General features: G+C 40.6%; 1 protein-coding gene across 7 annotated transcripts; it reads left to right on the forward strand.

Moving 5' to 3' along the window:
- Positions 1-25,166, forward strand: LOC101063416 (mitogen-activated protein kinase kinase kinase kinase 3). 7 transcript variants are annotated; one of them, XM_011603097.2, is made up of 35 exons: positions 1-417; positions 5,735-5,792; positions 6,170-6,260; positions 6,416-6,480; positions 6,577-6,632; positions 6,821-6,868; positions 6,963-7,005; positions 7,215-7,287; positions 7,543-7,674; positions 7,827-7,889; positions 8,059-8,140; positions 8,306-8,422; positions 10,397-10,475; positions 10,586-10,644; positions 12,310-12,372; positions 14,059-14,111; positions 14,420-14,458; positions 15,344-15,412; positions 17,076-17,127; positions 17,221-17,404; positions 18,467-18,573; positions 18,751-18,792; positions 18,890-18,974; positions 19,055-19,134; positions 19,247-19,307; positions 19,393-19,510; positions 19,599-19,657; positions 19,754-19,857; positions 20,012-20,183; positions 20,266-20,334; positions 20,431-20,523; positions 20,650-20,720; positions 20,804-20,859; positions 20,937-20,990; positions 21,867-25,166. In XM_011603097.2, the coding sequence occupies exons 1-35, from the start codon at positions 319-321 to the stop codon at positions 21,952-21,954; spliced, it is 2,784 nt and encodes a 927-aa protein (XP_011601399.1). In that variant the 5' UTR covers positions 1-318; the 3' UTR covers positions 21,955-25,166. The 7 variants fall into 7 exon arrangements, with proteins under 7 accessions (XP_011601399.1, XP_011601400.1, XP_011601401.1 ...); XM_011603098.2 differs by having other exon boundaries at positions 20,952-20,990; XM_011603099.2 differs by lacking the exon at positions 20,937-20,990.
- The last annotated feature ends 351 nt before the right edge of the window (positions 25,167-25,517 follow it).

The raw sequence follows: 25,517 nt of genomic DNA on the forward strand, positions 1-25,517 counted from the left end.
TGTGTAGATATAAGCTGCTCTTCACCTGATTTCAGAAAACAGCGCGTTTCTGTTAAGGCCAATATTTCTGGTGGAATTCAGGTGAAATTATTTTGTTATTTGCATTTATTGTAATATGATAGAGTATTACAGCCTCTTACGCTCATTACGGTATGGTATCCATTGCGCATGCGCACTGCGCAGTGGAAGCCATGTTGGAGCTACATTGGATCCGGGCTGGGATTTTTTGACGCCGTATGTTTTTCTCCAAAATAGCGTATCTGTATATTGTTGGGACTAGTCCACCGTGCACGATCGGCGCCGTAATCGGCAGTGGAAATGATGAACTCCAGTGTCGACCTATCTCGGCGGAATCCGCAGGAGGATTTCGAACTGATCCAGAGGATAGGAAGCGGCACTTACGGAGATGTGTACAAGGTAAAACTGCAGAGAGAAAAGCGGAGGTCTATTATCGGACAGAATGTTGTATTGCTACATAGCACATTACTTCTAAACGAACAGTGGGAAACCTCTTTTCACGTTCACGTTTCACGTTCAGCCTTTTGTCATTCTTTGGTCTCTTATATTCAACCGATTGAGCATCTAAGTAGCTAATCGTGTTCTTAATTCCATTATGGTCGGACCCCAATGCTATTTTGACGTATTGTTTTTGGCCTTACTCTTATCTGTCGACATTGTTTTGAGGTAGAGTTAAAGAAACGCCTTCTTGGTACAATATTCATGCACAAATACATTATTTTTCTTAATCTCATATTAACGTTCGGTGGAAACTTCAGTTTGACGTGAGGTGCTCAAGTCGACTTTCATGGCGCAGAGATGTCAGATTCGTTAAATATATCTGTAGATTCTAGTGCATGTAAGTATACCCATATACCTTATGATAATTAGTTAGTATATCGACAAATATACGGGAACTCACAAAGAAGCCTGAGGCGTCTGTTGTTATGTACTCGCAGACATTTGCTGTCCGAGAATGGACGTAGGTCAGTCGTTAGCATTTAGAAGCTAAATGGGCTTTTAGTTGTTTCGTGTAATTTTTTTCGTCAAATGATTGGTAGCAGTGTTTTGTTACTGCTGTAGAGGAAAAACTGGAGCAAAAACAAACTACTCAGTTCATTATTAATGGTGAAATGTGATGAGGTTTAACTAAATTTGTAGAAATCGTCTCTTTAGCATGACACAGACTGACAGCTGGGAATTCACTTTGGCTAAAGCTCTCAGTGCATAACGAGCAACAACAGCCATCGAAAAGGTGATAACTTCATTCAGTTTTTCACTGTAGCAGTTGTTAAGGGAATTTTGCCTTAGATTCCTCGCAAGTTGCATAGATTTTGTCCCAAAGACGTGTATGGCACCGAGGGCCTGCGCTGGAAGTAGCCAGCCTGCATCCCAAAGGGAAGGAAGTTCCTGCCTGACAGCCCGAGTCGACCACAGCCTGGCCTGGAAGCAACGGGACATGTATAGATCATATACGGCAACTTACAAACAATCATGTCAGACAGCTAAACAGAATATGAGGAAAATAAACTGCAAAGCTTATAATGTCAGACATTTAAAGTCGGTTGGCCAGTGATGCCTCATCCATCCTTGGAATGAGCTTTATTCTGCATCAGTATCAAAAACATCCCCATTGTTTGCCCAGCATGTGTTTGCTTTTAATAAAATTTCACTGCTATAAGATTGAAGCCTGGGTATACCTTTATATACCTGGCAGCAGATACTATTGAGCGAACCTTAACGTAGTGTTTGATGTTGGACAGTAAATGCTACTGAACCAATAAGATGTTAACATGCATCAGTACAATATATATATAATTTGTATTATTGCTAATTTGGCTTCGTCGTGTGGTACACACATTGTTTTGTTTTCCCATGTTGGATTTTTCCTCTGAAGCTTATCTGCTTTGTTTCTAAATTAGCTGTATTATCTCGCCTCGTCACAGACACATAACTCTTGACAGGATCTCTCAACAACAACCTGCAGCTGAGAGAAAACTCATGCTAGATTATCCTTTAAGACAGAAACTCCTACAAACCTTCTTTCAATTTTCCATGAGATTATTAGAAAGAATTTTTGAACTCTAAAGGTCATTCTTTTTCTTAGGTTAAAGCTTTATTTAAAGGATGTGCTTCCGAGCAACAAGAGCATTTGCAAAAGCTCATTGATGCCTATATTTGGTGTTTACTTCTGTGTGAAATCCTTGGCTTGGGTTGAGTGTTTGACCAGGAAAATCTCCTTTAAAACATTGATTTCTTATTTGATGTTGTCTCTTTAAAGCAGATGTCTTCAACACTGAGAGACACATCATGTTGCCCTGTTTAGGCAGCACCTGTTGATGGGGGGGACGATTGAATGGTGGCGTTTATTCTTTACTCATTAAATGCACGAGCATGGTAACCTGTGTTGCTAACAGGCAATGGTGCATGGAGTCAGCAGGGCCAAGTGGAGTGATACAACAACAAGAACCCATTGGTCCAATTGAAGAGTTTGAGAATGAGAAAACAAAGGGAACCTGTATATAAAGATCTGTGCACACCCTGAGAGAGAGTTTTTGTTTCACTAAAAAGCTACAGGCTTGCAATGCTAAGCAAGTGCTTGTCAGGGCTTCGGGTTCTGGTGCAGTTTATAGCTAAACCCGCCTTAGCCTTGTTATCGCTCCATTCCAACAACAATGTTTAGACATACTTGCAATTTATCTGGCAGACTTCTGAATTCTGATTAATCTGATCTTAAAACAAATTTTGTCGTTAGCCTGATATTAGCATGATTTATTTTGTCCTTCACGTGCTCTAACAGGGCTTCAGTCAAAACGCTGCCCATCACGGTTCAAGTGCACGTGTGCAGCTCTAACCCTAACCTGCATCGGGGTTGGTGCTGTGATAACTGCCGACGCTCAAGGATACGTGCTTTTAAAACACAGGACATGGGGTGACATAATCAACATTGCTCTAATAGAACGACTGGCTTTTCTCAAGTTGACACCACATTGTGGTTGTGGATGACAACAGCCACCACAGTTAAATTTTCTACAAAGCAATTTTGGCTGCAATCTGTACCAGTCAATGTTCCTACCGTCTTCCTTTATTCATATTTAAAGGGGGAGGAACGTCTTTTTATTAGGGCCATATTTAGCAGCACCAATTAGACTTGTTTAATGCCAATTCTTGTTTTGTTTTTTTTAAATTCTTTCTTCTTTTTTTTTAACCCAACAGTGATTTTTCCAGCACAAACATGAGTCGACAACACGTAGATACTGGTAATGTGGGGAGGGGTAACAGTTGGGCAGCTGTGATGTAGCAGTGCAGGAATCTTTACTTCCTCTGTGTATGCATTTTGTATTGTTTCAAAATACTTTAGAAGCTTGTGGTAACACACGTGCGCATGCACACACACACAGAAGGACCAAAACCATCCTGTTTTTGTCACTGTTCCTCCAGTTGCTTTGAGGTGGATACACAGACCTCATCCTGCTCTCAGGCATTCACAAACTCTCTAAATCTCTCTGGATTTAGAATAGAAATATAGTTCCAAGCACCGTTAATGTGCTGCGGCTCTAGAGCAGGACAGTCTGTTGTGGAATCATGCGCGCATACATGCGTATTAATAATTAATCTTGTTGATACCAGGCAGTAATGTGGAAAACAGCAAAAACACCCCTGGTTTAGGATTATTCTTTTCTGATTTTACTTGTGGAGGGAGATGTTTGTGCAGCTTTCTGTCTCACTCATTGCCCTCCTGAGGCTGAGTGATCATCTGCACATGTCTGCAAATAAAGAAATATTGATTTATTTGATTATTTTACCTTTGCTACCCATTTCCCAATAATACAAATAATTATAGTTTTGATCTTTTGGCTTTGTAGAATTTTTTTAGTGGTAGTATAGACAAATCACTGACCTGTGATATATTATTGCAGATATATACTGATTGCTGCCATCACTTACTCTGCAGAGATAAGTTGGTGAATCTTGTGGTCTAAGGTGACTTATCTAATGTGAGAGGTGTCTACTACCTCTGACCTTATGTAAAATTACTCCGTCAGACAGGTTTCCCTACAAGCGAGGCAGGATTGTTGTCATGTCTTATCTAACTTACACAAATGTGTGCTTAAGAGCTGCGGCCGGCCACCACCGTGCTACATTTTTAATACCATTAACTAAGATAAATGAGTCGCAGCTCAACATCAGTGGTTACGTTCATGTTCTATTGCATCATTGTTTTCTTGTCATTCAGGAAATGAGGAAACGGACCAAAACGAATGATACATATCACTATTCAAGACTTTGTTGACAGCATTTAGATGTCCCATAGACAGTGGTGTGCTTTTAAAAAAAATCTGATTATTATCTGATTTCTGGAGTCAGATTAGCCAAACGATCATGTTGAAAGTGCTGCAAGTTATGCTACGGTTGACAGTAATCTGATGATGAGAAATCGGATGAAAACACCTGATTATCACAGGAAAGTGTCAGAAAAGAAGAGGGATTTCAGGAGGGGATTTTGATGATCATGTTTGGATGTTATGGTGCTGTCAATGGGCCCATCGCCACAGACTATCGTAGGTAGCTGCTGATCAGCAGTCAGCCTGCTCCAGTCACCCACAACATCCAGGCCATCAAGTGGAGTCAGGCTGTGCTGCTGCCTCTGTCAGCGGCTGTGAGAGCTACAATATGAGTCATCGGCCGTCCGTCTGCTGACTGAAGCCGCTCTGTCTCCACTCTCGCTGTACGGCCCCCTTCTCCCTCCTTCTTTGCCTTTCTTTGTATCTCCCACCACAGCTTTGTTGGGTGGCTCAGTTTTTCTCTTGAACTTGGGAAAGATCCGCTGCATTCTGGACAAAACCGCAAATGTGTTTTTGTCGTTTGAAATGGGAGCATTGTTGAAGTTGAGGACGGAGCTGTTGGAATTTATCGTCGCTGCAATTGCAAAAGTGTCCAAAAACTAGGACACCTTCATTAGTTTAAATTTGAATCTTCTTACTGTGGAAATCACACTTAAAACCCAGAAAATCTCAGGAACTATCCAAATCATCCCAGAGCCACATGAGTGAAGGAATGATCTTTTATATCAAAAGACATGCCCATCTTTCATAAAAGCAAGTTTTGTTATAGAAACTACCGGTACACAAACTTTGATTCATCTTTAGTCAATTGGTAACAATTCTGTGAATTTAGGCACAACAACGATATTGACAGTCCTCTGTTGTAGTTTTTTAATTGATTCAGTGATGGATTTCTTTTAGTGTTTTGACGTTGTAGATGTGATAGCAACTTAAAAAAAAGCAAACTGAAGTAATCTTGCAATAAAGTGAAGTATGAGGAATTAGCCTAATCTCACAAACATGTTAGATGTCAGGGACAAAAACGGAAGTTGTTATTTCTACACTGATCTTTCTTTTTAATGTCGAGGTGTGTTTTTACAGCAGCAGAAACATGCTTTAGCCGGCCCCACGCTACAGGTCTAACAGCTTTTCTGAAATGTCTTGTCTGCACCTTTTCTGTGCTTATGTCACAGCATTGAAAGGTACTGGTGGCAAATGTGGGCTCTTTTTCTTTCTTTTTTTTTTTTTAAATAGTACGTAATCACTTTTCAACAAGACTGGTTTTAGTCAAAGTTGGGAACAGCTACCAGCTCCAGTTCCAGTCTGAAATAGCTTAATAATAAACGGTGTTGGCATATATTTGCTGTGTGCATCAAAAGCCTCATTGTTTCGCCCTTTTTTTCACACTTTAGGCTCGCAATGTAAACACGGGAGAACTGGCTGCTATCAAAGTCATCAAACTGGAACCGGGTGAGTTATCCCTATTTGTGCTCAGTTCTTTTACATTTTGCTGCCACGTCTTCCTCTTCGTATGAACACTTTCCAAATTCCTTTTCTGTCTTCTTACTCTCCTTTTCCTACCATCAGTCTGCTTTTCTTACCCAGTCCTTTAGACCAGAATCCTCCACAAGTAATATCCCAGATCCTTCCCTCCTTTACCATCGTTCATTTAAGTAACAGGAATGTAAATATGTCAGCATTATTTCTTCTAAGTATGGCATTATAACATGCCCTGGCTGCTCACCTCCTTTGGCTGTCCATATTTATTCCTGTTCCTTTTGTTTTCTAATTAACAATATTCATATTGAATGAGTTATGGGATTATCACAAGTTTGTTTCTACTCCAGGTGAAGATTTTGCTGTCGTCCAGCAGGAGATTATAATGATGAAGGACTGTAAACACTCAAACATCGTAGCCTATTTTGGCAGCTATCTCCGGTGAGTTTGTCTGATTCAAGCCCCCGATTACAGATGATTTCACCGGAACACTTCACATGTGTTTGTCAGAGAAGCGCTGTTTAGATGAGGGTGTAACTGGCAGATGGAGGTGTGTGTGAGGTGGCTGTTGTGACTCAAAACTGGTCTGTGTGCAGGAGAGATAAGCTGTGGATCAGTATGGAGTACTGTGGAGGAGGTTCTCTGCAGGATATCTATCATGGTAATGACAGTAAAAACACTGCCTTATGATTGTTAATTACTTTGAGTTCTTTAGTTTTGGATGAATCTTTAATTTTTGACCCTTTCACTCCCCCAGTGACCGGGCCTTTGTCAGAGTCCCAGATAGCATATATGTCAAGAGAGACCCTGCAGGTAACAAACAGGACACACATTCTCACCTTCCTAATACTACATGTGTGCAAGCAGTTACAAGGGAAACACTCATCATTTCATCCAGCAGATGAAAATTCAAGTTTAAAAACATCCCCAAATACTTGAACATGAAAATGTGTTTATCATTGAAATAGGTGTTTAATTAATTCTGTGCTTCTGTTTTCTAGGGGTTATACTACCTGCACAATAAAGGCAAAATGCACAGAGACATTAAGGTGAGTTTGGACAAAAGATTTGCAGCTGATTTGGTCTTAATTGATTCTTGTAATTTTTCATGCGTTGGGGTTTATGCGTATTTGTCTCTGACAGGGCGCCAACATCCTCCTGACAGACAGTGGATACGTTAAACTGGGTGAGAAGCGTTGCAGGTTTTAGCCCCTTAAATGCTGAGGTTGGACATGTCCCCATAAAGAGGCAACAGTGGCTTAGATGGTTCACATTCATCAGCATGTGTGAATGTGCATAATTATCAGTTTTTAGTTTATTATCAGTGTTTGTGATATTAAACTCTAGTCTTATTCAGTTTTTCTTATTCTGTTGTATATGCTTTTCTCCTTGCAGCTGACTTTGGTGTTTCAGCGCAAATTACAGCAACTCTTGCAAAGAGGAAGTCATTTATTGGAACTCCATACTGGTTAGTTGGGTCTGATGTGCACAATTGTAATAATTATACCTGCAGGTAAAGTGGGTTTCACCTCTGTGATCTGTGAAAACAGAGAGTGTGTGTGGGTCACATTTTGACATTGCTGAAGTTGTGTTGTTGCTTTTATCTGGAGGAAATTTCTGGTTTATTTGTGCAAAATGTCGTTCAAATCAAATGAAAATAAATTCTCTTTACCTTTCTTTTTTCTTTTTTAATGCTCCATGTGTCTGCTTTATGCTTCCACAGGATGGCTCCAGAGGTCGCAGCGGTTGAAAGAAAAGGAGGTTACAACCAGCTCTGTGACATTTGGGCTGTGGGCATTACTGCAATAGAACTGGCTGAACTACAGCCCCCTATGTTTGACCTGCACCCCATGAGGTAGAGGGCTCAGCAATTTTAGAAATGAAAACGTGTTTTTTGCAATATGGACAATTAAAGACTCTAAAGTGATAATGTCCATAATGTATTGATTTTTTTTTGGCAAATTCCTGTGTTGATAGCAGGATTTCAGGCTGTTCTCTTCTCTCCAGGGCTCTCTTCTTAATGACAAAGAGTAATTTTCAGCCACCTAAGTTGAAAGATAAACTCAAGTGGTAAGAAAATGTATTCCTTTCTATACTGTATGCATGTGCCTACAGCCTCTGTGTACATTTAGTCCAGTTCAAGCAAACGTCTGCCAGGCTCAATATGTTTAAATGTGCTAAATCTTTATATGTTTAGTTCATTTTTCCTTTTCTTTTTCTCCCAATTCTGAACCAACAGGACAAATAACTTCCACCATTTTGTCAAGCTGGCCCTGACCAAGAATCCAAAAAAGAGACCCACAGCTGAGAAACTGCTGCAGGTCAGCAGAAAAAAGCAACACAGTATTAATACTAAAGCAAACACGTGATTTTTCAGTAGTGTTATCAGTAATGCCGTACCAGAATGTAATATCAAGTCAAATGAATCCATTATGTCTCACTCCTCATTTTGATTGTGTCTTTTTGCCCGGTTGCTTGTCTTCCAGCACCCTTTTGTGTCTCAGCCCCTCAGCAGAACTTTGGCCATAGAGCTGCTGGACAAAGCCAACAACCCCGACCACAGCACCTACAACGACTTTGATGATGACGATCCTGAACCGGAGGTAACCTTTGACCTTCTAAAAATCACACTTGCCAACATAGAGGTGATTGTATTTTTACCTGATTTCATTTTCTTCCCTTGAAATCACACCCTTCTCTCTTTTCATTAGCTCACAGTCCACCATTTATTCTCCTCATCTTCTTTCCCTCTGACATATAACTCAACCTTCCGCACTTTCTCATTTCCCTCCATCCTCCTCTCCTTGCCTTCTTTTCTGTTTTTGTTATGCCTCATTCTGTCCATCTTGCCTTTTTCCTATTCCCTTTTGTTAATTTTATTCAATCCTTTTAGCATTTCTCTTTTCTCTCTACCCTACTCTTGACTTTCTTTGTCCTCCCTCTTTTCTCCACTCTTGTTCTTGTTTTCACCGCCCTTCCTCTAACTCCTCTTCAGTTTAAGTACAGGGGACATTTTCTTCCCATAAGCCCTGGTGCTCGGCGTGCACCCCGTTTCGCAGCCCGTAGAAAGGTACCAGTGTGGGCTGTGGTGCAGTGATGTCATTCTAACACAAACCATGCTGTCAATTGTTTCTTATGGGGGGGAGGAACGCTGAACTGACTGAATAGAAACTGGATTTCCATTCAGTTCAGGGACTACACTGATGCTGTCATGGAAACTGACATCAGCATGGGACTTTTTAGACCGTTGATGCAAATGCTGTCATATTGGTGTCCTTGAGATTCAGCTCTTTGGTGCAGCCGCCAGTTTTTCTGCATGATAAATGAATGCAGTAGTTTATGGTTGAATAAAAATAAATGCCAGTTTTTAACTTGGTATAAAAGGTAGTGAGTTCTTATATATACCATGTTAAATTATTTTACCTCTACAGCTGTAACTAGGATTAAAATATTGGGTTTGTGAAGGTAAGTTTCGGTGAATATTACAGTTATTTAGAGGTATTGAACACTCGCGAATACAGGGAAGGCTTTGCTCACTTCCATGACAACATCAGCGTCGTCCCTGCTGAACCAGAGCTGATCACTTAATGTTTGTTGCCAAGTTTCAGCCCTTTTCTCTCTATTTCTGTGGCACCTTCTGACCATTAAAGAAATGGTCCCGTTTGCAACAATGGCTGCCAGACTGAGTTCAGCAGACCAATTAGAATAATGCGTCTGAGTTGTGATGGGCTCAGATTGGTTGGTACTGTATGTCTTTCTGTATAATGCAGTTTTATTTTGAAAATCTGTCATTCTGAGTTTCAGTGATTGATTTGTTTTAGTAAATCTGGAAATTCACATCTGAAAAACACGTTAACCCAATTAGAATATTAAGATCTGTTTGGCATTGTTTTAAACGTACAACAATATCCTGAAAACGTCATTTGTAAGCCATTGCTACTGACAGTAACTGACTTGACTTTATAATGAACTGGAGGTGGATTTTAAACATCCTGGTTCTTCCCTGCAGCAACCAATATCCCTCTGATAAATGCATTGCTGTTGAGTCCTGGTCTGACCTTTTCCAGTGTTCAGCCTGCATGGTTTGAAGTTGCTGTGTTTTTAGCAGTCATGAATGTAAACAATCCAAAACCTGCACGATTTTATATGCACATTTTACATCTTTTTTCTCTGTTATACTCTGTTATGAGTCTCTGAATAAAAAGACATAACTCAGTCATGTTATTAGAGATAATTCAATTATGATTCCCCATCGTATAATAAATGCATCATCATTCACTTTTAAAAAAAAATACTTAAAGTGTCATTTCTTTGTCGTGGCTACATCAAAAACAGTCATTACTTAAAACAGAATTGTCAGTGTCACTTGTGTCTGAATACCGTGTACAAAATTATGTTGTTTTTTTTTAGCATCATTTATGTGTTTTTTTGTGACTGCATATCTCCGCTGTCTGTTTGTGACACCTTATTCTTTCTGATGGGAAATAACAGAGGCATGATGTTTGTTCAGTGATCAACGACACATACAGCTGTTTGACCTTGTGTGTCTGTGTTTGTGTGTCTCTCTTTGCTGACAGTCTCCAGTCTCTGTTCCTCATCGAATTCGCTCTACCAGCAGGAGCACCAGGGAAGGAAAGACACTGTCAGAGATCAACTGTGAGTTACCTGGCAGAAAAACAAACCTATATCTGTACCAAGTGGCCAGGAAAATACTTCATTTATCAGTCTTGTTAAATTTCCTGTTTACATTTCTCGGCGTTTTGCAGTTGGTCAGGTGAAGTTTGATCCTCCACTCAGAAAGGAGACTGAACCCCATCATGAACCGGTGAGTTGTCCTCCATCACGTATGTTTGTTGGTCTGTGTAAGAAGCTGAGCCCCACCTGAACACAGGAGACACCCTGAGTGCTGTTGTTGACAAGTTGTGTTTAACAAAACATAAAAGCCGTCCAATCATGTTGATTCACATAGAGATCTTAAGCGTGAAGATTAAAACTGACTATTCAAAAGGATCCAAACTAGCATTTTCATCTGGGTTACTGTTTAGTTATCTGTTGATGTTTTTTTCCTGACAGCATTTCTTTTTGCATCTTAGTTTGTGCAGGCTTCCAGCTAAAGTTCTCCTTTGTACAGTGTCTGGGTTCTCTTTTATGGACAAGGTGTGACACCCGTGGATTTCCAGGAGTTCAGGGAGAGTGTGTGTGTGTGTGTGTGTGTGTGTGTGTGTGTGTGCGTGCGTTTGTGTGTGCGTTCGTGGTTTTGCCCAGAATTCCTGCTCAATGCCTTCCTGGCGAGGAATTTAAGGCATGTTGAAAATAGAGGACACTCACTAGCAGGCTGCAGAGATAATTTGTCCCACCTGGGCTGAGAATGGCTATAAACGTTGGAGAGAACAACATGTGACCCATTTTTGTTCAGCCTGCAACTGCAAACTAGAAACAAAGATAAGAATTCAATGTATTTTCACACAGTTTTCTTTGGGTTTTTAGAGTCCCCGGTCACATTGACAGACACCCTGATGCAGGGCTAGGAAGCACATGTGCCCCTCCCGGTTTATTCCAAGAGGGTTATTTTTGGAGACATTATAATAACATGGAAAATGCAGTGCTGATGTCTTTTATTATTTTCTTGGAAAGGAAATAGTCTTTATTAATTTCTAAACCGGAACACGGTTGTCTCGTGTCGATCTTTTAATTTAAATCTGTTGTTAGTTATCCCTTTAGGAACTGCAAAAATATGATTTATCACTAAGTAAATGGGATGGTACACTGCTTACGCATTTCCCTCACTCCTTTGCTCTTTTTTCTCCTTCTTTGCTATCTCACAACTGCCTTTTAAAAACACTCACCTTTGAAATCAGCTTTCATTCTTGTCCTAATCTCTCTCTAGTGTACTGATAATATTTACTAGGGTAGATATTTGATTTGGTTCCCTTTGCTTTCATTTTCCTTCCTCCTAATGAAAGTATATAAAGACAAAGGGATCTTTTGATTATCTGCCTGGTTCTCACATTCCCAGTTCATGATTCCAATCATGTTTGTGATATTCTACACGATTACCATATAGATAATTACGGCTAAATGTTCTAGCTGGTGTTGCAAAGCTTCAATTTCAGAATGTGCTACCTGTTTAATCTCTTGTGTAAGGATATACCAAGGCCCAATTTCACCTGAGGGTAACACCTTGGAACTTAAACTGAGGTAACTTCTGCTTAAGTTTGAGAAGAGAAATTCCAAGAGTGCCACTGAAATAAGAAGATTTATTGTACCTTCCATACATTATAATGTACTCACCTTCACTCTGCTCTTAGTCATCTTCCCCCTCTCCTAAATATGAAGGTATTGCCCTCTTCCTTCCACAGTGTTCAGATCCAATCTGGACCTTTATCCATTTTTCATACAACCCCCCCACCCCAAAATCCAAGTCGTTCCCCTTCTTCAGTCCAAGTTACTGTATTAACTGAGGTCTCTCCCACTCTGTCTTGCTGACCAGTGTGATTCTGAGCCCTATCTGGACTGTGTTGAGGAGCTCTACTATACCGCAAGATCTAATCTGGTAGTACTCTTTCTTTCTGTCTCTCTCTCTCACTCTCGCTCTTTCTGTCTCTCCTTTCATGAGCTTCTTTTTTATCCATGTTTATCTCTGTCTCACACACATTGCTCTTGTTCTAAGTCCTTGCCATTCAGGCCCTTGGTATTTTTATTTATTTTTTCCTGCCTTATTTTTTTTTTTCCAGCGTGACATTTTGGCTGCTTCCTGTCTGAAATGTTTTTGTGTGTCACATGCCATATTTTGGTCTGTCTCTTTTTGTTCATCTTTTTTTTCAGCTTTGGCACCTGCCTCACTAACTGGTGTTGTAGTTGTCATGGTGACGAGTCCATAGTGATGTACTCCGCGTTGTCCTTTCAGTTGATTTTGAATACACTGGACATTCACTCCCTCAGATTTACTTGTTTTCTTGCTCTGTGACACGGGTTTGAACACAAACTTTCCCATTTATAGCACCTGTTATTGTTTGTGTATAAGAGTATATTTTAAAAGGGGTTTGATATCGAGCCAATGGCCAGATTGGCAACAAGTTTTACTCTTTGGACTGTTTTCTGAATTGCACACTATGACATCACAAATGATAATCTACTTCCACCGTAATCAATCAATCTTTATTTATATAGTGTCTTTTATTATTATTATTATTATTATTATTATTATTACTATTACTATTATGTAATTGGATAGAAATGGTTGTTCAGTCTCGTTCACAGTCTTGCATTTCTGAGAAACTTTCATTCTTTCCAGTCTGTTCCCGCAAATATTCACTGTCCCTCTTAACTGTTGAGGGCTTTTAATTTTAAACTACACAGAAAGTCCCTCCTATGTTTCAGCATGTTCACTGTTAGACAGCAGTACTTGTATCAGGAAATATTAGACTTGTCCATAGCAAAGAAGAAGGTAATTACTCCTGTTATTATCAATTATCATAAATCTGATCTTTTCATCTTTCTCTTTTTTATTTCTTGTGTTCTATCTGTATGTTAATGACACAGGCCCTCTCACATATGCACTATAAACTGGATTTTACAGGGGGATTAGGGGAAAACAACTCACTCTTTCCTCACCTGGATGAGTAAAAATTCTCTAAATGATAAAGAAAAATTACATTTGTATGTATATGATTAGGTGCTCTCTGCTGATTTTACCTGATCAAATAAAAATGACAAGATGGCTTCAGACTTGTGTGTAAAGAATGTAAAGATGATGCTTTAAGCTTAAAGATATGGATCTTGACAGTTGCGGAGAAAACTTTCATCTGATCCTCAGAAAATCCTCTGGAGTGCATACGTTAAGGGCTAAGGTCAGAAAATCTGCAGCAAACAAACACTCAACAGTCTGTGTATCCAAAATCCTCATCTTTCTGGGACTCGCTGCTCTAGACTGGTTGATAAGCAAGAGTGAAAGTAAATCGACATTCAATCTTCGAAATTTAAGTGAATCCTGAAATCTCCTTGCAGCTAATCTGATGTGATTGTGGGCGTTTAGTGGCACTTGAGGGGATTATCATTTCTTGCATGCTATTGTGACCGTCACAGCAGCTGCTATGCTAGCAGTAGTAATCTAATTAAAAAAGCAGACACTATATGCATTTTTCTTTTGCTGATACTTTGTCTGTGGTCCTTGTGTTCGTGAATAAAAATGCTGCCAAATTTTCTTTACTTTTTAACCTGCCATTTGCTTGTTTCGTAGGAGCTGCAGTTGGACTACGGCCATGATTCCCCAAGTTTACTGGGTGGAAATAAGTAAGAATATTGCATCTTTTATTGCTCATATTTTTGTTATTCCGCAGTTAAACTAAAAAAATGTGAGATTTTGAGCATTTTCCTGCTGTAGTTTTGATTGTTTATTCATAACTGTAGTCTGGAGATGTTCCTTAAGCATTGTGTTCATGGCTCAGGTTCAAATCAGGGCACCAGACTGGCTTTTCACAGTGTGACGAGGATGAAAAAGAACTCAAAACTAGCCTGGAAATAAACATTGACATCGGATATACTGTTGTCCTTGTTGCATTTTCATGTCACGTGTATCATTTTGCTCATCTGTCACACAGGAGTCTTCTCAAATCTGTGGAGGAAGAGCTGCAGCAGAGGTGAGGCACATGCTAATGCTAGTCGGACCTCCTGTTTTGCTGGTGTTCTGAGCTCACCCATCAGCCGTTATTAACAGCAGCACTAATCTTTTCAGATCACATGCTCTTAACTCTGTCATAATGACTCGGGACTGTACTCTGCATTTTGGATTCTCGTGGGTTTTGGTGTTCCTCTGTGGGTTTTCTTTATGCTTTGATGCCATCAGATAAAAAGGCTGTGCTTCATAGGTGCTTCCTGCAGAGCATGGCTGAAATACACACACCCACGCACACACACATGCACATATCAATATATTCCCATGTTCATATTTAGCTGCAGCTGTAAACGTGTCATTTTATTGGTCAGTCTGTGAAGAAACTGCAATTTTCTTGCCTTTTTATGAGACAAGCTTTAATATCAGAGTATGTTCACACACTTTTGTCTGCATACGTGTTAATCCTAGTGTCATTTAGCTGTTTTAATTAATGTAAAGCTGCTTTATTAAACTGAAAATAAGGAAGATTCTACTGCAAACAGGAAGTAAAATGTTCCTTCTGGCTGCTTCTGACAAGTGTGTAGATGTTAGCAGACCAGAACATTTTGACAGAATATTGCCTTTTCACTTGTTTTTATGGCCTGAAGGAATAATTGTAGTTCCTGATTATTGGATGTTGTTGTGGTGCAGAAATCTTTGTTCTTTGGATCTGTTCAGTCCTTTCAGATCCACCCAGATACAAGGGTTAGACAGTCACTCAGATCTCCCTCCCTGTCCCCTTCCTCTCTCCTTCCCTTCCTCCTGTTGTTATTTTTGCTTGCTCCCCTTGTCCCCAATCTTCTTCTTATTCTCTCCAATGCTGTTTTCCTTCCCTATCCTCCCCTCCTCCTGTATTCACCTCCTCTCCCAGGGGCCATGTGGCACACTTAGGGGAGGATGAGGATGATGATGGTGCAGATGATGATGAAACTCACACTCAGTAAGTTTTGTTCCCAGTCCTACAGCCAGAAGCCCCTTCCCCCTTGTCTCACCCTCCCACCCATTCCTCCCTCATTTTGGAAACAAAATGCAGTGAGAATGAGAAGGGAGACAAGGAGGAAGGCTTCTTCCTGTCTTTGCCGGTTTCATCCACGCATCACAATGCAAGCACACCCCACCATCACGCCGTAGTAGCCACCCATGTTTGTGTTGATACTGCCTTGTGTTTAAGTTTATTAACTACTAACATTAACCCGTATTGTCAGAACTCCATCATTCATAAACAGGGACAGGGAAATATTCAAGCTGATCAATGAATTTCATTTTCAAATGTGCATTATGGCCTCGGTTGTGCTTGGCTGTTCATTTCTCTTTGTGAAGTTCTTTGTCTCCTTCATGTTTGATTTCCAGTAAGTTCTCCATGAAGCAAAAGATGTGTTACTATGCCAACAATAATCGTTTGTTTCACTTGTTAGATGCAAATTCTGTATGTTTATTTTTTTAAAAGTACCTTCAGTGTAAACTTTCAGACGCAACTATACATGCACACCCAGGGCTGCTCAAGTGTGGCAAAAATCCTAATCACAATTATTTTGAATGATGGGTGAATTTGCTTTTATTGAACTTTAAACTGGCTTTTTTCTTTTTAAGTGACTAATATTACATTTCAGTTAACTGTAACAAAATATAAATAATATATATGCAAATAATAAATATCAAAAATGATTTGGTATTGTACTCAAGGCCACGCCAAACTGCAGCGCAATCTAAGCACACGTACATCATAGTATGATTAGAATATCAATGTTCAACATGTCGAACAGTGCGGTGCGCCGCTCTAAAGGGTGGTGCGCGCTGCTACATTTACATCACTGGACAGAAGGAGAACAACCAACAAACAATATGTACGGCACAATCATCTTTTTATGTTGATTACCCTGTTTTCATAATCGTGGGAATGATTCACCCGACCCCATGTACACCCTTCAGGTAGCGTCTGTGTTCTGGGTGTATAGTAGTTGTTTGGACGTATCATGTTCTTCACCCTGACATTCTTTTCATGACTTCTTATCTTCATGTGTGCTTGTAAGGGGCAGGCACACACTTGTGCCCGAGCACAGATCTACTCTGTCTGGGACTTCTGGCTTCTCCTTCTGATGATTCCTTTTATTTAGATTCCACTCTTATGCCTCCTCATGTACAAGCTGACCAGATTTTCTTCTTAGTCATTGTAATGTCTGCAGCGCTGAGCTTGTAAACAAGCTACACAGAGAATATTGAGAAAGGTTTTGTAGTAAAGCTGAGGTGAGTAGATTCAGGACCACAGAGACTTAACTCACATACATTGTTCCAGTCTAACTCATAACTGCAGTGTTTAACCATTTAAAGCGGTGTTTGTCCCATGTCAGGACGCGGCTGTACTTGTCATTTATTATCACACCAAAGCTGCGATTTTAAATTCAAATCACTTTGCAGTAATTGTGCACTTTTAATATATAAAGGAAACATTTCATCTCAGGATGTCTGTAGTTACAGTGTTAAAAGACAAGTTGAGCCACGTCCAAGCTGTGTAATGTGGTTAGATGTGCGTGCGTGTGTGAATAGTTTTTCTTTGTTTTTTTTTTGAGTATATTATCAAACCCGCCGTTGTTCTCATTCTTCAGTAAATCGAGCACCATTATGAGGCCAAAGGTTCCACCTCCACTTCCTCCGAAGGTACAAAGAAAAATATCACTTCATTTAGTGAAAGCTGTCTTTAGTGCTGTCCATAATATGAGAAACCAGCTCAATTTCTTATTTCTTTTGCAGCCCAAATCCATCAGCTCATCCCAACAGAAGCATGAGGACAGCCAGTCGCACAGTGAGGACGACGGCGGGGGGACCATCAAGCGTTGTCCAGGTCCAGAGATGCCAAGCCCTGCAAAGACCGCCTCTAACGTCCCCCCGCGGCCTCCTCCCCCGAAGCTGCCACCCCACCGTCGCAGTAGCCTAGGTAACGAGAGCCCCAAAGGCAAGGATGTCGGAAATCCTGTCCCAGAGGATGATGGGAGCTTTAGGCATTTCTGGGAGTGGCTACACACGCCTCACACAGAGGAGGAGCTGGAGGAGGCATGGGAGGTGCTGAAGGAGGTGAAAGAGGAGCAGGAAAAAGAGGAGGAAAAGGAAGAGCGTAAGAGCAGTGCTAGTGTGCACAGACCCTGTCATCCCCTCTAATTGGTTATGTGGTCTTCAGCCCCCATAGTATGATTTCCTCCATGAGTCCATTATTAACAGTCTTTGATTTTTCTTTTTTTGTAGTTCTTTCCGTCCATTAGCAATTGCTCAGTTTGTCTTTGTCTTTCTTATTTGTTTATTTTTAAATGTGATTTTCCATCCAATCAGTCAATTACTAGTAATCATGCTCGTAACGCTGCCCCCAACCCCGACTTCCTAGTAGAAAGAAAGGAGGAGAAAACAGGTCAGAAACTTTTACCACCAAGAAAAGTGCAAAAAGTCACTTCTCTGTCACAGTAGAAATATTCTTTAAGAGTCATAGGTAGTGTATAAATGCACTTGAGTAAATTTGTTAATGTTGACCTGGTCATATTTTGTGCATACCCAGGTGTAAAAGCTACTGTAAACAATATCATTCATTGTCCTCCTTAAAATGTCTAAGCTCAGTCAGGTATGCTGGACTAGATGTGACCTCCCAGTGTGTTGGACTAGTTGAGGAGAGACAGGTTATGGTTCAAATTGACCAGTATAGATTGACCCTCTCTTGTTCAAGACCAATTTTGATCCTCTGTGTTCTTCCTGCTAGCCTGCTCCCTCCTTCCCTCCCTCACTGCTCCCATTAGTTTGTTCTTAGCGCTTTAGTAAAATCTTTACATGTCAGACTAGACTGCACTTATTGAAACCCGCAGAATACGAGGTAGCGTCTGCTTGGGTGAGCCATGCTTTGTCTGTGTTCTGCAGCAGAGTCTGTTCCCATTTCCCTGCTGCATATTCACACATCCTCCTTCTCTGTCCCTGTCGTTGCCTCACACCATACATGTTGTTTTTGTTATTGATCTAGGGAACGGACTCAGCTCTCCCCACAGTGCAGACAAGAACGGCCCTGGAGACAGGCAGTCCACTATGCCCCCTAGTGTCCCCATACGGAAAGAAAAGAAGGATGTACCAGTAAGGACCAGTAAAATGTGTTAATATTTGACAGCATTTAATAATAAATAAATATGTCATTCAATGATGTCCTTTTTTTTTTTTTTTATAATCCCTGAATGCCAAAGTGTGTCTCTAATGCCTCAAAGTGTGTTTTAGGGAGAATTTATATTAATCTCTGGCACATTATTTTCCTAGAAGCCAATCAGTAATGGTCTCCCCCCAACGCCCAAAGTCCATGTAAGTAGTTATCTTGCTCCCTCCTTTACTTAGGCATAAAATCAACCCATGCAGAACCAGAGGCCATCATTTGAATCTATTGTCCTCTTCTGTGTAGATGGGGGCGTGTTTCACCAAGGTGTTCAATGGCTGTCCATTAAAAATCCACTGTGCCACCTCTTGGATCAATCCTGACACCAGAGGTAAGTTATGTTGGCTTACAGATTTCTCAGATTTATTTCTTATTCGGGCTTTGTTTCACACGTTTTTATGTTTGTTTCAGACCAATATTTGATATTCGGAGCCGAGGAGGGAATCTACACTCTAAACCTTAATGAACTCCATGAGACGTCAATGGAGCAGGTGAGACTGGAAACAAATTCATGAATACAAAAAGATGAAACTGCAAATCATGTAAAATATGAAGCAGTCACATGATGCAGAATACATCCTAGTTTCCTCCTTTTTTTTGCAGCTCTTTCCTCGGCGGTGTACATGGCTATATGTCATGAACAACTGTCTTCTTTCCATATCTGGTGAGCCTTGGAGCCATTTTAGAGTTGACTCAGCAGGTTGCCACATCACTGTTTATACATTTTTGATTGTTTTACATTTTCGTAGGGAAAGCCTCACAGTTGTACTCCCATAATCTGAGCGGCCTGTTTGAACAAGCCAGACAGCTGCAAAAGCTACCAGTAGCCATTCCAACACACAAGCTGCCTGACAAGATGATTCCCAGGTGAGCAAAACAGAAATGTCACAGAAAAGAAACGTACCACTCTGATTCAACCCCAGGTCAACCGAAGTGCAATGGTTTGTCTTTACAGGAAGTTTGCTGTGTCCAATAAAATTCCAGACACTAAGGGGTGCCAAAAGTGCTGCGTAGGTGAGTTTCAAGTGGGAGGAGATGTGCGGCATCACTGGGACTATCTGTTTGAATGTCACTCAGCAGTATTCCTAACGCCTGTTGTGTCCTACGCAGTGCGTAACCCATACACAGGGCATAAATACCTGTGTGGAGCTTTTCAATCCAGTGTCATGTTGTTGGAGTGGGTGGAGTCCATGCAGAGGTTTATGCTCATTAAGGTCAGTCGCAGCTCTTCAAAACAACAGTTTATCAAAAAATTAAAATTCCAATCGAGTCTAATAGCCACTAAAATATATGTTTGCTGTGATTATATATATACATTTTATATAATAATTATAGATATACTTATTTATTTTATTTTTTCCCTTGCAGAACATTGATTTCCCGCTGCCATGTCCATTGGAGGTCTTTGAAATGTTGGTGGTCCCTGAACACACCTACCCTCTAATCTGTGTGGCAGTCAGTAAAGGCACTGAACTCAATCAGGTGGTCCGATTCGGTACCATCAACCCCAACTGTACCTCCTCCTGGTTCACAGAAGCAGGTGAAGACCAGCTCTGTCTAACTGAGCAGGACTGTGTCCCATGTGCAGCCCGAGCTTAATGTCCTGTTGTCCTCTGTTGCAGACACACCACAGACATGTGTGATTCACATCACTCAGTTAGAGAGAGACACTATCCTGGTCTGCCTGGACAGTGAGTAGCACATGTAGTTCTACACATTTGTATATTTGCTGTGTGGAGTCTTGAATATTTGAGCAATGGAGCATATTCCCCCTTGTCCATCTGCAGGATGTATAAAGATTGTAAATCTCCAGGGGAGGTTGAAATCCAGCAGGAAGTTATCAGCAGAACTCACCTTCAATTTTCAGATAGAAGCCACAGGTAAAACCCACATTAATCAAACCACATTCCTGAATATTAATTGATTAGAAATATTGATGAGATAAGAATTAAACCAGTTTGTATGTTGTCAGCAACAATCCAACGATATTGTTGATGTCTCTGCAGTCTGCCTTCAGGACAGTGTCCTGGCCTTCTGGAGGCACGGAATGCAGGGACGGAGCTTTAAGACGAATGAGGTGAGACAATCTTGAATGAGAGGGTATTTAAATGAGCGAATTTGGACTCATCTGAGCCCGGAACATCATTTTTGATTCACCAGATCACGCAGGAGATCTCTGACAGCACACGGATATTCAGACTACTAGGATCAGACAGGTGAGAGTACACTCCTCCTCCTCAGTGCACATGCATGACATAGATGTTTATTTCTGCTCTGATGTCTTACCACAAAGATGTGTGGCCCATAGATCTGTAGAGGTCGGGGACCAAGGCCTCTCTCGGAACAGGTACACCTGCTGGCCCCTGCCAGCCGTAACTGTTGCCTCTCTCTGTCGGGGCTGATGCACTAGCTTCTTGCCACTTCTGCGGTATAATGTGTGTTTGGTGTTTTTCTTATGGGTAAACACCAAATCATCTTCGTCCAAAATACCTTTTTACAGATTCAGTATATGATAAATAATTTAAATAGACGATATCCTAAAATCCATAAATCGGGAGCTTATCAGGACTGGGTCATTTTGGTGCTTAATTTTACATTATTGATCAGCAGTTTTGAGACTCTGAGGATCCTTAAATTCTCTCTGAGAACAGTATTAACAGTTTTCTAGGTGTCAGGGTCCTTCTGATGCCCTTTATCCAATCAACAAACCTTTACAACCTGGTCCAAATCTAGGGTTGGTTTCTGGTTCTGCGTATATTAATACAGAAAATCTCAGGTATATTCTGTCTTTTCACTTCTTGTCCATCATTCCATTCCAACTTTTCCCATTTCCTGTCAACACATTCCTTGAAAATAATTATTAAAATAGATAATAGAGTTGTCAGAATGTCATTGAAAAATCAGGCCTGAACAATTGATTTCATAAAAATCAATTACAATAAATTACAGCAGATTATTTTATAATCGATTGGAAAAACATGGATAAATAAATGGATAATAAATTCAGTGTGAAACATTTTTATTTACTAAGTGTGTGTCAGCTGAGAGGATTCTGTTAGTCTTTGTGTTGGTTTTTTTGGTGGACACTTCCCTAAGTTGGTATGGAATGATCCTCTTATTTTTGGTAAATCAGGCTGGTGGTTCCTTCAGGTCTTGGGTCAAAGGTCAAATTAACCATTTTGAATTTTAAGATCTTGAGCATTTTGTTTGTTTGTTTGTTTAGGGTGGTGGTGCTGGAGAGTAGGCCTACAGACAACCCTACAGCTGACAGTAACCTCTACATCCTGGCAGGCCATGAAAACAGCTACTGAGTTCCACACGCAAGCACACGAGCACAAACACACAGCCTCCCGCTAATGTAGAACTCGGGAGCGGACTCCTGGGACACACCCGAAGACCCCCCCCCCCCCTTCCCAACCCAACATTCACCACCCACCACGCCGTCGCATGTGTACCTCGGAGGTCAGCCACCTTTGGCTGAAGCTGTGAGCTTCCAGTTGCACACGTGTAAAATGCACCACAGTCAGCTGTTTCTTTCTTGAGTGTGTCACAGTAGGACAGCGGGGGTGGGGGCTGTGGACCTATGTCTGACAGGACTCGGGGGTAAAACTGCTGGTCTGCGGGCCAGGTCGAGGTTGGGTTGCAACAGTCAGGGAGTCTCCCGTGCACTTTATTAGAGCAACTTTCAACCCAAAATCATTCCTGCACCCATTCCAGCTTCCATCCGTGTCCTGCAATCTGAGAAGATACGAAGCAGCACAGGGGAGTGATGGCAACACTACTTCTTCTTCTTCTACTACTGCTACTTGTGCTTAAGCTTCACTGAAGAGCCATGTCGCACAGAAAACCTCTCCAGCATCGAGCTTTCCTCTCTATTTCCGACCTTTATTTTTTACTACTCCTTTATTTATTGTGGCATGTTGTGACTTTAATAACCAGGAGGGCTTTCCTGGTTTTATGTTTTTTAAATGATCAAAAAAAAAAGAGGGATAAAATGAATATAACTGCTCCACCACCTCTGCTAGGATCAAATTCCAATGCCCATCACCACCACACAAGTGCTTATTTGAGCTCTATTTAATGGTTGTAAATATTCCTGTAGTATTTTTGGACAGAGACAAACACTAAAAAGACTGGTGATGTAGATAAGTGTGTGTAGATAAATTGTTCAACTGCGGAGGTGAGTGGGAAGACAAACAGATCCTGAAGGGCAAGACGGCTGTAAATGATCATGTGATGCAGAAGCTGAGAGCTGTACCTTCTCCACGGGGGGGCGTGTTAGTAATTAGATGTCAGAGAAGCGCTGGGTCAGGCATCGGCGCAAACTGTGTCTGATTTAAATCTTGCATGCATCACCATCCAAACACCCTTTCCTCGTCCTGTTAGTTTGTTTTTGTTGGGGGATTTTAATCATTCTTTTTTTTTAAGCAGCAGGGGTTTTTTTTAGTCACACTTTCTCTTGTTTCATGCTTTTCCTTTTTAATTGAACCACTGGTGTTACAAATTTGCACAGAGAAAAAGGTATTTTGCAAACAAATGTGATGTCATGGTTTGACTTTATGTGTATATGCAGCAAGTGTGTGGAAATATGTGTGTTTGAGATGTGTGTCAGGTTGTGCAGCATGTACAGACCTGGTCTTTAAAGGAGGAAAACACCAGTAGCTAAGTAGCTCAAATAAGGACAATGCTGGATTACATGTAAGGGAAAACCATTTATATTTATCCAGTAGATCTGGTGTTGTTTATTTGCCATTAGCCAGCAGTTTTGGCTCTGCAGTAAATTCAAATCCAAAGGGATTTCTCACTGAGGCTGAAACAAGAACGTGTCATGGCCATTAAATATCGCTGCTGCTTCCCATGTTTTGTTGCTGTTTCTGTTATGAAGCAAAGCACTGCTGGAAGAACAGGAAGTGCAAATCCTGCTTTTATTACATTTATCCATATTAAGGGATGGGGTTGTAACCTTTGAGGCTTCAGTCATGGACAATTTTATGGTCAACATCTGTACCAGAGGATGACACCACATGCACGGAGAGTATATCTGAACTGTGGGGATTGTAGGAACGTCTAAACGCTAGTGGTCTGTACAAGCTGTAACGCCACACATAAACGTGAGTTTAGCATTAAAACTTAGACAGCTCAAGTTTTTGATCCTGCAAACATTTTTTCTCTTTGGTTATTAGATGGTAATAAGCCTTCAGCTAAAGCATCCACCAACAACAATAATTTTAGTGATGGAATGAGGCAACGATTTCCTGGATTTTTGACTGTTTAAACAAAAGTAAGGCTCTAGGAAATGTTTGAAATGCATCAGGAAGGGTACTTGGTGGGCTGCACGTCACCACAAAATGCTGTATAAACCCTCCACATAAAGTTCTGAAGCTGAGCCAGAATTGATGTTTTCTTACTGTAGTTCAATTCCTGCCAAATCATCTGTCACCACCCGATGATAGATGAGGAAATTCATGTGTTTTAGATGAGGTGCATTTTAATGCCAATACTCCGGAGGGGGCGGTTCAAAAGTCTGAGATAACAAATGACAGATAAGGTCGTTTTAAAGTCATTTTTTCATGAAAATTGAATGTAACTCCTCTCTCCTCATGATTGAAACTGTTTTAGATGTCAGTGATCAGAATCATACCAGCGTCTGTACACTCAAATTGACTGTTTGCATGACTCTCTTGCACTTTTGTGGCCGTGTAGAAAAACATCTACTGTGAGGATATAAATGGTCATTTAGCCTCTCTTGAAGTAGCTTCCCTTTTAACAGTGTACTACAAATGAGTGGTCTAAGCATCAGCATAAAATCTGATTCAAACATTCACTGTAATTATTCTCAAAATTGACTTTTGCAAACAAATAGTTGTTTTAAAAAACTGATTTAATAGAATTCCAGGTTTTAAACTTTGTGCCCTCCGATTCACATTCTGCCGCTGCACCTCTAAATTGGGGGCAACTGTTTACTGATATAACTGATAAAAACACAAGCATAAAAAAAACACAACCTGCCTGTTTGGAGAAAAACACATTTTTGGGGGACTGAATGTCGCTTCAGTGATGATTATTGCTGTCTTGGATGCGCGTGTCTCTAATCCCTCACAGCAGGCGGCAGCAGCGCCATCTGTTGTGGGTTTGCGGTAGTTTGTCGTAGTTTAAACGCTGGGTCTAATCGTGGAGGACACAATGATCAACTGTCTTTGGAATGACCGATTCACCGTAAACTGGCTGTGGCGGTCATGTTTTTGGTATTTCCAGTATACCCAGTGCTCCCAGAGTGGCCCCAGCTGGGTTGTTGCTTGATCCCAGATCTCCTCCCAGTAGAGAACAAACTACCATCTCCTCTGTTATGTCATTGTCACATTCAGCTTCGGTTTGCAGAATGCAATGCACACTTTTTGTACATAGTGTAAAATAAAAAAAACGGTTTGTTTTACATACTGTATAATTGCCTATATTTTGGTTCAGAAGTGTAACAGATTTATGATGACAGGTTAACACATTAAAAAAGAACATGCAAAGTTCAGTCTTGTGCTCATTTCAGTTTTTCTGTCATCTGAAATGTTTAAATGTCTATAAAAGGTTAAATTATATATATATTTAATAGGAACTTGAGCATAGATTAAAAATGGAACCAACAACTATTTCACTGTGTGTGTTAATGAACATTCATCGTGTCTATGATTACATTATTTTTTTTTACAATAACACATCTGTCTAGAAATCAGGAACAAAAAGTCCCAATTTGACAAACTTATTCAAACATGCTGACACAAAAGTGTTAATGTTTATACTGCCTAGTAAATGCACACAATAACGCCTGGTTACATTTGAAGAAGTTAAACTGATTGAGTAGATAAACTGATTATCAATTACT

Source organism: Takifugu rubripes, chromosome 4 (genome assembly GCF_901000725.2).
Source record: "Takifugu rubripes chromosome 4, fTakRub1.2, whole genome shotgun sequence".
Taxonomy (NCBI): Eukaryota; Metazoa; Chordata; class Actinopteri; order Tetraodontiformes; family Tetraodontidae; genus Takifugu; species Takifugu rubripes.

What these genes read in the sequence shown, in the direction of transcription:
- LOC101063416 (XM_011603097.2), top strand. Translation starts at nt 319, where the DNA reads ATGATGAACTCCAGTGTCGACCTATCTCGGCGGAATCCGCAGGAGGAT. An exon ending in CACCTCCACTTCCTCCGAAG is followed by an intron (nt 17,128 to 17,220) that starts GTACAAAGAAAA and finishes TTTCTTTTGCAG; the next exon opens with CCCAAATCCATCAGCTCATC. An exon ending in GATCAATCCTGACACCAGAG is followed by an intron (nt 18,975 to 19,054) that starts GTAAGTTATGTT and finishes TGTTTGTTTCAG; the next exon opens with ACCAATATTTGATATTCGGA.